At 46.1% G+C, this 12,198-nt stretch overlaps 2 protein-coding genes across 10 annotated transcripts in view; both read left to right on the top strand.

Moving 5' to 3' along the window:
• The window catches only part of Tbccd1 (TBCC domain containing 1), a 40,336-nt gene extending 36,251 nt beyond the window's left edge, over positions 1-4,085 (top strand). For all 9 annotated transcript variants that reach the window (XM_021636153.2, XM_021636152.2, XM_021636149.2 and 6 more), the window contains 2 exons: positions 9-156; positions 3,434-4,085. In XM_021636153.2, the coding sequence (XP_021491828.1) occupies positions 9-138 (130 nt within the window). In that variant the 3' untranslated portion in view covers positions 139-156; positions 3,434-4,085. The remainder of the gene's footprint in view (positions 1-8; positions 157-3,433) is intronic.
• A 1,688-nt stretch (positions 4,086-5,773) lies between these two features.
• On the top strand, positions 5,774-11,658 carry Crygs (crystallin gamma S). Its single transcript, XM_021636165.2, has 3 exons — positions 5,774-5,922; positions 10,412-10,654; positions 11,287-11,658. Exons 1-3 carry the CDS (start codon positions 5,902-5,904, stop codon positions 11,557-11,559), a joined length of 537 nt encoding a protein of 178 aa, XP_021491840.1. The 5' UTR covers positions 5,774-5,901; the 3' UTR covers positions 11,560-11,658.
• Positions 11,659-12,198: the final 540 nt, after the last annotated feature.

Genomic DNA, 12,198 nt, shown 5'->3' with positions numbered 1-12,198 from the left:
AACTTCAGGGAGCAGAGGAAGCAGTTCCAGGTCCTTGTGGAGAACAAGTTCTATGAGTGGCTGATTAACACAGGACATCGCCAGCAGCTGGACAGCCTCGTCCCACCCACTGCAGCCTCCAAACAAGTGGCCGGCTAGGACTCCGCGAAACCACTGGTAGGCGTTCAGAACACAGCAGCACTGAAGGGACTCTTCCACCAACTCTTTGATGGCCCAGGGAACAGAAAAGAAAGTGTATTATGTTCTGTTCTTCCCACCGTTCTCTTCTGCTCCCACCCACGGGTAGATGCATACCCACATTTTTTTTTATGAGAAAATTAAAATATTCAAGTGGTGCCTATAGAAATTTGGGCAAATATAATGGCCAAGTTTTATTTTATTTTGCAGTTTGTATAGCACCAAAAAATGCATCACTTTCCCCCATTGATTATGTTTTTGTTTTGTTCTTTAACGTTTATTTTATTTTTAATTATTGGCATGTGGGTATGTACACCTGAGTGAGGGTGTCCAGAGACGGTCAGAAGTGTCAGATCCGTGGAGCTGGAGTTACAGGTGGTTGTGAGCTGACCGGCGCTGGTGCTGGAAATTGAACTCAAGTCCTCTGGGAAATCAGTGTATGTGCTCAACTGCTGAGCTCTCTCTCCAGCCCAAGCATTAGGTTCTAGTCCTCCTTGCTAATGTATCTTTTTCCTGTCCCTGAAAACTCTTTAATAAAACTGGTCTTAATAATCACACATAGAGTGTTTTAATAAGCTAGTTAGAATTAATACAAATAAATATTTTATTACTAAAACACTAGAAGAGAGTCATGAATTAAATATGTGGATGAGAATATAGACAGAAAAATTACTGAGAATTCCTTAATCCAAATGTTTTTGCAGCATTTTGAAAGATTTTTAAAAGAATTATTTTATGCATATGCTTTCATGTATGTCTGTGCACCACATATGTGCTCTCCAGAGAGCAGAGAGCATCACGCCTCCTGGGACTGGAGTAGTGGACCGTTGTGAGGCACCATGTGGGTGCCGGAAGTTGAAGCTGGCCCTCCACAAGAGCAACAAGTGCTCTCAGCTGCTCAGCCAGCTCTCCAGCCCACAAACCATTTTTAAATAGAAATTAACTTGCTGCTTTCACATTTTTAAAGACTAAAAGAAAAATAGACACAGAATGTGTGGATAGGTAGTTCATAGGAAAAAATATAGAAATGGAAATGCTCACCTGAAAATAGAGAAGTGTGGCCAGTGAGGTGGTTCAGAGGAAAAGGGCAGCTGCCTCACAAGCCTGCTGGCCTGGTGTGATGAAAGGAGAGAACTGACTCCCCCAAGTTGTCCTCTGTCCCCCACAGCCACACTCTGGCGTGGATGTGCATGCACAGGAGCACACGCCATAAACCCGTGCGCAATAACGAAGACTTACTATCCCTCACAGCAGGTCTGTGGGGCTGATGGTTGCTGGGGGGTTGGGAGGGCATTTCTTCAGTAGTCTAGCTTTTCCTTCGGTGGTCTCGCCATTGCTAAGCTGCCTGTGTGCCAGTAAGTACCCTTCCCTGCTCTGATCAGAGCAGGACCTCCCCTGCAGAGTGCCGTGACTGGAGGACAAGGTGGAAACACTGGGGGCTGATTAACATAATCATTCCCACTAGAAAGCCAGCCAGAACAGAGAGATTTTTTTTTTTTCATATTCATGCTGGTTATACGCTTAAAGAATTTCTGGAAGAGTATAAAAGATGTAAACAACGTTTGTCTTTCAGAGATGAGACTGGGAATCCAAGGTAGGAGAAAGCTTATTTTTAGAGAGATACAAGATACAACTCACCTTTCTGTTTGTTCGGGGCCTTCTTTCTTTTCTTTTTCTTTTCTCATTCTTTTGGTGGTACTGAGGATGGAACCTTAGGGCCTCACACATACTAGGTAAGCATCTTACCATTGAACAAGCTGTATGTACAGCCGCCTTTTGGTTATTTTTGAACCCAGATCTTGCTAAGTTTCTTAAATTAGCCTTGAACCTGCCCTACAACCCGAACAGACCTTGAGTTTGTATCATCTTGCCTTACCCTTCCAAGGAGCTGGAATTATAGGCATGTACCATCAAGCCTGGCAAATCACCTTTCTAAGATGAAGAATTCTTTGTTTTTTGTTTGTTTGTTTTTTGTTTTGTTTTTGAGATAGGGTTTCTCTGTGTAACAGCCCTGGCTCTCCTGGAACTCACTGTATAGACCAGGCTGGCCTCAAACTCAGCAGAGATCGGTCTGCCTCTGCCTCCTGAGGGCTGGGATTAAAGGGGTGTGCCATCATGCCTGGCCTGAATTCATTGTATTTTATTATGTTCACACATTTATGCAACTGCCACCTTTTAAGAAAAGAATATTTCGTAGCACATAGTTAAAGCCCACTTCCCCCACCATCAATAGTCATTTCCTATACGTTTAAGCCCCCGAAGCTTCCTTTACCTCCAGGCCCTGGCAAACAAGCATTTTCCTTGTTCATTCTGGATATTCTTATACATGGGACCAGTTGGATTACTTTAAGCAGTCCCTTGTTACAGCTGGGTAGCAGTGCATCGTGAGGACATGTGACAGCTGCTTCCGATAACATCGCTTGTCTGTAACAGGGCTCTGCACAGCATGAGTCTCCTCTCCAGTTGTTTTTCAACCCAGGAGTGGGCCACACCGACATATGCTTCCCTCCTTACGGGACTGCGGTTTTCCAAAGCCACAGACAAAAACGATTACCTTTCTAAAGTGTATGCCTTTGCTTTCCCATGTAGGGCAGGCTGGCCTTGAACTTATAGCAACCCCCCCCTGCCTCGGTGCCAAGTGCTAGGATTGTAGGAATGTGCCACCATGCACACTTATGCTATTCTTTAAAAGAAGCATAATTTGGGGGACTGCAGAGATAGCTCATTGGTTAGAGCACTTGCTGCTCTTTAAGAGAACCCAGGTTTAGTTCCCAGCACTCACCTGTTAACCCACTACTGTGTTTAGCTCCAATTCCAGAGGATCTGATGCCCTCTTCTGGTCCCCAAGGGTACTGTGTGCATGTGGCACACATACACAGGCAAAATATCCATGCACATAAAATAAAGATAATCTTTAAAAATAAGCACAATTTCACAATAAGTAGTTAATAAATGTTGGGTGGGGATTGGAAATATGGAGACTGTACAAAGAAGGGATCAATGTTTCTGGTAGTCTCCACTCTATCAGTTTAGTGGGGATCAATGTTCCTGGTCCAGTCTATCAACTTTGAGTTCATATTAATTTCCCCCTGTTAAGAAATAAGTAACACTAAGAAGGATACAAAGCCTATTTTATCACTCCGAATTGTCATGATCTTCGTAACTTATGTGAGTTTATAAATCAGAGTAGTTTTCTTACTTGTGTAGAACATGAAGATGAATTTATCTACATTGAATTCTCTTTTCTCATCTGCAGGGCTCAGAGAAGGTGAGGATGGGTGGAGCATGGTGCCCACAGAAGACTGTGCAGGAACGGCATCCCGGCTGCCTGGGAGGCCTCGAGGCTTTTCTCTCTGCCCAAGACCTTCTGCTGTTCCTGTTCTGTATTGACTTAGGTTGAATTTCAGCCACGCTCTGACTTTCATAACAGCTTCTTGCTGTAGAAGGTCAGAAGATTCACACGTGTCAGGCCCGAGTGGAACACTGGGCAGAGCAGGTTTGTGTGCACGTGTCTGAGTGCTGAGGAGTCCAGGCTTGCCAGCCGACTTCACATGTTAATTTGTGCGCATGCCTGCAGTCTCAGGACTCCAGAGGCAGAGGCAGAGGCAGCAGGATCTCTGTGAGTTCCAGGCCAACTTGATCTACATGGTGAGGCCTCTGTTGTCTCAAAAAAAAAAAGGAAAGAGAAAAAGAAAAGAAGTTGTATGGTTCTTTGTAACTATTTAAAAGAAAGTTGCTATTCCCATTTAAAAATAGTGACAGTATGGTCTGTCAGTATACAAATATAGCAGAGATAGTTTTATAAAATGGTATTATAGGCCTTAAAGTATAAAACACATGAAATTGTGTAAAATTTTTTATTTTTCATTGCTTGCTTCAAATTTCAATAAACCCTAAAAAGTAATTTTCTCCTTTTGTTAAAAAGATGTTTCACTTTGAATTTTAATAAAAGGTTTTCGTTGTTATTCTGGTACCGTACCAGAGCTGGTTTCTTTGTGGCCGGAAAGCCCTGCTCTTTAGGACAGGTGAGATGAGTTTACTCGTAGGTATCACACAGAGCAGCACGCTTACAGTCCTCGGGTAAAACGAGCTCTCCTGATGCTTCGGGACCTTCAAAGCTTTGGTAGTTCTTCCTTTAACATGAAACCGGAGTAAGCAATGCGCGACCAAAGGGAAAAACCAGGAGGCCTGATGACACTGAGGAAGCCTGATGACACTGATGGATTCTGTGGATTAATCTGGTACTTCAAACGTGCGTAAAACTGAGGAAGCAAGTACAGTGCGGTTTGTCACTGGCTTCTCAGTAAACTGCACATCAAGGCACGTTTACAAAATTTTATGTATCATTATTATTAAGTGTATATGTGGGGGCATGGGGGCGCACTTGTGAGGGCAGCTGCTGGCGGAGGCCAGGTCCTCACAGCTGCAGCTGCAGCAGGTCGAAGTCCAGTCCTCCACCAAAGCAGCAAGCTCTCCCACCTGCTGAGCCTCTCCAGGCCCCACAGCTGTCCTTCTCAAACTGAATGCTCTTGTGGGCACCCATTTCTAGAGAGATGTGTTGGAGAGCCATTGGTGGAAAGGGGAAGCAGGACTGGGAAAGTCAAAAGGGGGGAGAGTTGACTGAGTGTGTCTCTGAGTTTGTATGAAGTCTTCATCTGATTCCTAACACTGGAGACAAGCGTGTTCTCTGAGCAGAACCCAGTGGAATGGGCAGACTGAGCGTCCTGCCGGGGAAGTTCTGGAGTCACAAGGCAGCGTTCTGCCCTTGTGAACTTGACACTTCTCTTGTGAGTCACAACTCTGACTTGAATGGCATTCACAAGAATCGGTGAGCTGACCTTGGTGAGGCAAACCTGAACTTGGAAGCTGTCTTGCCATAATCTTGAAGCCAGCCTCACCTACACAGTGACTTCCAGGCCAGCCAGACATATACAGCATAATAGGACTCTTTGAAAAAGATAAAAGTTTGGTCACCGAACCGCTATATGCTTCCTGAGTAGAGCACCTAAATGCTAACTTTTTGCCACATTCATTCTTCTACCTTCTGTTGTTAATTTTACACCTCGAGAGCAGGTTGCCCACATCACCTTACCCCTAGAAACATTAGCAGGCATTTGCCAAAAACAAAGACATTTTCCTACCTGTTGCATGGCAGTGATCAAATCCAAGAGCCAAACTGGAATATCTAACATAGATATTACCCCACGAATGTTTTCCCGTAGTTAATTCCTACTCCCCTCTCCACCCCCAAAGATGAGCATTTGTGACTGTTGGTTGTTAGTGAGCTTGTTTTCAGCCTCCTTTAGCGCAGAAGTAGAGGGTGGTCTTTGGATTCTTCTACAGGCTCTCTGATGAAGAATAAAAAGACATTAGGAATGTCCAAGAGGTCACTGGCTGAAAAAACAAACCACACAGAGAAAAACTTGTTTTGAATTTTTAAAACTTTGGCTGGGTTTTGGTGCCTTGATTCAGCAAAGTCTACAATGCAGCAGGGCTGGGTGAGCATTAGAGGGGCCGTGAAGCCTTCCTTTATTTCATAATCCCAATTGTTTTTCTAGCACCCATCAATAGACTCTAAATGACTGACTCAAATTTTGGATCCAGTTCTCATGATTAAGCAAATGTTTGATTTGAAAGCAGCCCCGTATAAATGTCCCTGTGCCTGTAGCCCCGGAGCTGTCCTGGGTTTCTCTCAGTAGTGCGGAATCAACCTCAGTGCTTACAATGTCTAAAACTGGAGCCAAGGTAAGTAAACACCAGGCGGAGCGGTTAGCTAACCCGCCTTTCATCTAATCGAGTGTCGAAAGCAGCTGCAGGAAGGCTTTTGTTTCGGTATCCAGAGGTGAGTAAGCCAGAGCCTGAAGGACAAGGATGGGGAGAGAAGATGGAAAAGGGCTTGTTTTGGGGTCGAGCAGAGTCATCTGAGACCACCTTAAAGATTCACCTTTAGCGATGGCGCTGTGCTAAAGTGCTGTATGGGTAAACAATACCTAAAGCATCAACGAGGGCTGCCTCCCAGCCACTGAGGGTGTCATTCTCATAGGAGCGGGACGTGGCAAAGACTGCCGCAAACCTCCAGTAGCCGGCGTTCTGTTGCGTATAATTCAGCCTCGACTATTAAGGATCCAAAAGACCAGTGGATAGGTCAGGCCAGCAAACTGAATCTTGCAGTACCTTTTCACTTAGTCCTCCTCCCAGGCAGAGCCCTCACCAACGTTTGCCTCAGCTGCCTGCCTGGGGGCTGTGCTTTTGTGTAGCCGAGGACTAAAGGGTCACTGTGCAGGGCCTGATTCCCCCGCTCCAACTCTGCTTCGAGACGCTCAGACTTACTGATCTTGAAAGAGTTAGAAAAATGTGTAGTGAATGCATCTGGTCACGGCTGATCTCTGTTACATCATTTGAAAAGTAGCTAACTTCATGGCACTGTTGGCTGAGATATTTAGATTATGTATCTCCTAAAAACAAAGTTCTCTCCCCCCTGGATAAACAGATCCCCAAGGTCCATCCTAAAGCTAATACCCGACACTGAGATCATACTTAGTTTCTCTAGTTGACCCCAGAACTGTGCTGATGGAGCATGTTGAGGCCACGTGATACATGGAGTCGTATTTGTGTTTGCTCACATTCTTTCCCTCCCCCTATGCCTGTACAGCACACTCCCTCCCCCCCCCCCCCCCAGCTTTTGTTGTTACTGAGACACGGATGCTTTTCAAAGCTCAGGCCAGCTATGCTGTGGAAACTCCATCAAGACTCGCCTCACGGTTTCCTCATCTTTAAGCTGAGCCTGGCAAGAGGTTAGGCAGGCGGGATGGTGTGCTTTTCAGTGCAACGGCAGCAGGAGGTTGCTGTCAATGTGTTCTGTGATTGGCTAGTGCCTGAGCACCTTTTCCTTGTTTGACAAGTAGAACAAACAACCATCTATATGTCATAGGTAGGGGAAAGGCTGTCGGGTGTTTGTAAAATACACCACTCAGATCCCACTGACAAGTCTGAAGAGCCTTGAGGGAAGGCTTTTACGTAAATGTCATGGAAACAGACACCCGGTCTTTCTCATTGCTTTTCCTTTCTCACCATCTTGTTACTGGCTTAATCAGAGGCAACACAGGCCTTGGCAAGAGCAACAGATTTTATTAAGCATTTATTCGTTAACCTCTGGAATAATAAAGATATTTTTCTTTCTGCTTGGATTGGTAGGCTATTTTTCAAAAATAATTGTGACAGGCTTTTTGTAGGAATGTCTAGGAAAACCAGCACTTTTTTTTTTTTTTAAACTCTTCAGGTTTTATGTCAGAAGGACCACCTTTCTCCTTCTGCAACAGAATGGACAGATGTCACATTTCCTTTATAACAGGAATTGTGAATAAATGGAGCAGCCCTCACCCACCGAACAGAGAGCTTGGGCTGGAGCCCAGAAATGGCTCCATTAAAAACAAATGCACACTCGGTTTGACATGGAATGACCAGCTGTCCTAGGAAGGTGGACAGCCTGGTGACCCTGTGTCTATTTCACTTCTGAGATTCTGGTGTCAGGCAAATGTGCAGAGGACAATTAAGTGCTAGAATTAATGGATTAAAACACACAGGCCACATTTCCCATAGCATAGCTCCTACGAAATCATTTTTGCTAAGTCACAGCTCAAAAGCAAACTCAGCATGCAAATGTGGGCACATAGAACCTGTCCACTCTTAAGAGAAGGTACTGCGTTTTCCTGAAGATCTCTTCATCCGTCACAATAACAAGGCTCTTGGACGCAGGGTCGGTCCTGCTGAGTGCTCAGAGTGTGAATGCTGCCGTGTTAAGTCACATGGGGGTAGGAAGAGGGAAGAGAAAGAAACTAGCCCACATGAGAAGTGAGGATCTTGCAGTGCAGTCCCCGGGCTTATGGCTATCCTTGACTATTCAGCCAGCGGTCTGTGGAAGTCATCTCTTTGTCCATGAAAACGAAAACAGCTTCCTGTCTTTTAAAATATTTATCCTGGGCTGCCTACACGTGACCTGCACAAGAACAATAGTAGACATGCTAAGGCGAACGGGTGAGAGCTCATGAGATCTCAGCCCTATACAACTAAATGCTGACAGTGGGAGAAACAGCCCTCCCCAGAGAAGGTCTTACCAACTGGTTACCCAACGCCCAAGGGTCAGCCCTGAAAACACAGGTAACATACGGTCAGAGCCAGATGTATTTGAAAGAGTTTTAAAAATGTGCTTTACAGTTTTGCACATGGGCGTAAAGTACATTGATCATATTCATCTCTCGTTATTCTCCCATTCCCCTTCTACTCCCACCGACCCCTTCCCTGTAACCCCCTTCCTAATGTGTTACGTAGCGTGTGTGTGTGTGTGTGTGTGTGTGTGTGTGTCCGTGTGTCCCATTGCATTTATTTAATCAGGGTTGCTTGCCTAAGTCTGGGTATGGGTTATTTACCTGAGAAGGACAACTTAGAGCAGCGGTTCTCAGCCTGAGGGTCTCGACCCCTTTGGGGATCACATCGGATACCAGATTCTCTGCATTACAACTCACAGTAGTACCAAAATTAGTTATGAAGCAGCAACAAAATAATTTCACGGTTAGGGTCAGCCCAACACGAGGAACTGTATTAAAGGGTCACAGCACTAGGAAGGTTGAGAACCGCTGTCTACACCACCCAGGAGTGTGATTCTCCCTTTCCCAGAATGCATTTGATTGCCTGTGGCTCTTCAGGCAGGGCACGCCCCTTCTTCATTGGCAGTTTAGAATCAAGTATTAAACTTTGTACTTGCCGACAACCATTTGCCCTCAGAAGACCCCATGTAGAAAGATGCTCTTACCTTGTTTTACAGATTAGGACCTCTAAAGGAAGGCTCGGTCGGTGCTCTGTTCAAAGTCATAAATAAGCTGTGCTGGAATTTCCCCCTCTCTTCTGTAAACCTCTAAATCTGCTTTGCTAAAATGAGAGGAGCGGAAAACAAATTTGAAGAGGGAAAATGAAATAAATGATTTTTTAATGGGAAAGGAAATTTGTTTTTTAGGGAACTGAAAATAGAAGTGAGAGAATGGGAATAGGAAGGGAAAGAAAGATTAAGGAGGAATGAAATGGCTCTGAGTGCGTCACCCGGGGAAGAATCACCCAGGATGAAAAAGAAAGCATCTTGTGTCTTTTGGGAATCTGTCCATTCTCTCCATCTCAGCAGTCACCAAGACTGGAGTCCCTTCACGGGGCTCTCCCATCGCAGCTGTGCGCGTTAGCTCCTGGCTCGGGGCGTTCACAGGCACGGAGGGAACTCCACACACTCACTGTTCACTGGTTCCTGCGATGGGCCCTGTTTCCCGCGTATTTTATTCGTTTGAACTGCCTTGTCCCCTTTTCTTGGCTTCTGGAAAACTACTCACCCTTCCGCCTCTGCTCCTTTAAGACCGTGCTTTTCTGAGAAATCAATAACTCAAATCAGCCACAAGGTGGCAGCATAATGCAAAAAAATCTATTTTTGGATTTCATAGTGACATTCAGAAACTATTCATGAACCCCCCAGAGTTCCTATCAGGCGTCCCCCGTCTCAACCAGAAAAAACAAACAAACAAACAAACAAACAAACAAACAAAAAACTCCGAGCTCTGTTTTACGTCAGCACTCAGTGTATTTGAGTCACGCCTTTGGAGCAGTGGGAAGCCGAAGCCAGGCACTGTGGTAGAAACTGATCAGGCTTTGAAGCAGAGACCACTTTTGCCTCGCTCTCTTGGCCTCACAGTCCTGCTGCTGGCGACACTCTAACAGGAGCTTGCTGTGTTTTCGGCCGCGCCTAGGCTCTGCAGCCATCCATCATGGACTGCTCTTCATCGAGCATCTGTTGAAGGTTTGTGAGCTGTTGCTGGGCTCAGGAGATCTGAGGGCTAAGGAGGCTCGGTCTTTATCCTTGGGAGAAACCTAGTAGGATTCTGGTTGGGGTCAGAGGCTTAAACGGCCATTTATAACATAATATATCAGTGGTATAATGTAATATAATGTGGTAAGTAGAGGACCATGGGAACTTAAACACGCCGTTTGGTCAGGGGCTTCTCTTAGGGTGTTCTTTAATTCTGCACCACTTCGAGAAAGATCCCATCCCACTTGTTGACAACAAAGTTGCCAGAAGCCAAATGTGAGGTAAAGTAGAAGGGAAAGCAGTTTGCTGTTGTTGTTGTTTTTGTTTTTTTCCACTTTTATCTGCGTGCAAAGCTGCCCGGCTCCTCAGCCCTCTAACTGCTCTGTGCTTCAGATCAGCTTCTACGAAGAGAAAAACTTCCAAGGCCGCCGCTATGACTGCGACTGTGACTGCGCAGACTTCCGCTCGTACCTGAGTCGCTGCAACTCCATTAGAGTAGAGGGAGGCACCTGGGCCGTGTACGAACGGCCCAACTTCGCTGGACACATGTACATCTTACCTCAGGGCGAGTACCCGGAGTACCAGCGCTGGATGGGCCTCAATGACCGCCTGGGCTCCTGCAGAGCTGTTCACCTGGTGAGCCTGGACGCTTGCTGGGGCCACAAATCCCCCATCTTTTCTTCTTAGGAGTGTGTGTGTGTGTGTGTGTGTGTGTGTGTGTGTGTGTGTTGCAGGCGCCCTCGGAGGCCGTTACAGGATGTTGGATCCTTTAGAGCTGAGGTGGATTGACAGGTGGATTGGATGTGAGCTGCCTGATAACAGTTTTTGGGAACCGAACTCGGGTCCTTTGGTAGAGCAGCAGGCACTTAACTGCTGAGCCATCCCCCCAGGCCCCTCTCCCCACACAGCCTTTCCTAAGTCTTTCTGCCTCTTCCTGCTTAGCTAGAATGTGTTGACTGAAATACACATCTTGGTTTACTTCATCACTAGACAGAATGATATTACTTCTCAGCCTTTCGGCTGAGATCAAGCACAGGCTAAATGCTAATTGTTCTAGGACTCTGTCTCTACCTCATGGATGTTTATAGAAATTGTACTTTTCTTAGTACAGGTCAGATTTTTTTTTTCTGTATTTCACGTTGGAGACAGGAGCACTGACGAGCCTCCCTTTCAGGAGGATAGGCGGGGCACCGTGCTCTCCTCCGAGTGCCCAAGTGCTAACCACATCTTAACAATGGCTGCCTGTTTCTTGTTGTGGTTGTTTTCAGTCCAGCGGAGGCCAGTATAAGATCCAGATCTTCGAAAAGGGCGACTTTAGCGGCCAGATGTACGAGACCACGGAAGACTGTCCCTCCATCATGGAGCAGTTCCACATGCGGGAGATCCACTCCTGTAAGGTACTAGAAGGCACCTGGATTTTCTATGAGCTCCCCAGCTACCGCGGCAGACAGTACCTCCTGGACAAGAAGGAGTACCGGAAGCCCATCGACTGGGGGGCGGCGTCCCCCGCGGTCCAGTCATTCCGCCGCATTGTGGAGTGATGGCATGAACGGGGCCGTAGAGTTCGCCCTGAGGGCTGAATGCTGGCTGGCTTGTGGTCCAAATAGGCATCATAAATAAAAGAATTGGAATGCATCCCACTGCTGACTACAGTGCCTCTCCTTAATTGCTTTTAGGGACCAGCCGTCTAGTCCTGCCACCGTGGGCAGTTATGCGAAGCAGTCCAGACCTTTGTGCAAACCAAAATAAGAGTACACTGAAGGTTATAAAAGCACGCTTTCACGTACCGGCTCTTTTGGGTTTCCTTTTGCCTTAGTTCAACAACGACAACAATAACAAAGCAGAGCTGCCTTTTACGGAGTGCCTATCCTAATGGTTTGTTTCTCTCAGGCACCCTGTAAGAGCAGTGCTCTGCCTAGACTTTACAAATAGGAAAACGGAGACGTAAGAAAAAAACTGAAAGTGGACCACATTCACTGTGGGGTGAGTGGAAGTAGAACTGCCTTGGAGATGCTGATGTTTCTGAATCCACTCTTTAATTTCCACTCCATCCATTCAGCTCATGATACCTAGAGAGCTGTGTTGTGCAGTGTGAGTGCAGGACCCTGAAAGATGTGAAAGTGGTAAGAATAGGGTTCTACTGCAGGTTGTTTTTTTTTTTCTCTCTCTCTGGAGACAGG

The sequence above is a fragment of the Meriones unguiculatus genome, chromosome 17 (assembly GCF_030254825.1).
Source record: "Meriones unguiculatus strain TT.TT164.6M chromosome 17, Bangor_MerUng_6.1, whole genome shotgun sequence".
Classification (NCBI taxonomy): domain Eukaryota; kingdom Metazoa; phylum Chordata; class Mammalia; order Rodentia; family Muridae; genus Meriones; species Meriones unguiculatus.
This window is presented reverse-complemented; position numbering and strand designations above follow the sequence as displayed.

Bases quoted from the DNA above. Each gene is read 5' to 3' on its own strand.
- Crygs (XM_021636165.2), top strand. From the start codon at position 5,902: ATGTCTAAAACTGGAGCCAAG. The intron at 5,923-10,411 runs GTAAGTAAACAC...TCTGTGCTTCAG, and splicing joins TGTCTAAAACTGGAGCCAAG to ATCAGCTTCTACGAAGAGAA. The intron at 10,655-11,286 runs GTGAGCCTGGAC...GGTTGTTTTCAG, and splicing joins CCTGCAGAGCTGTTCACCTG to TCCAGCGGAGGCCAGTATAA.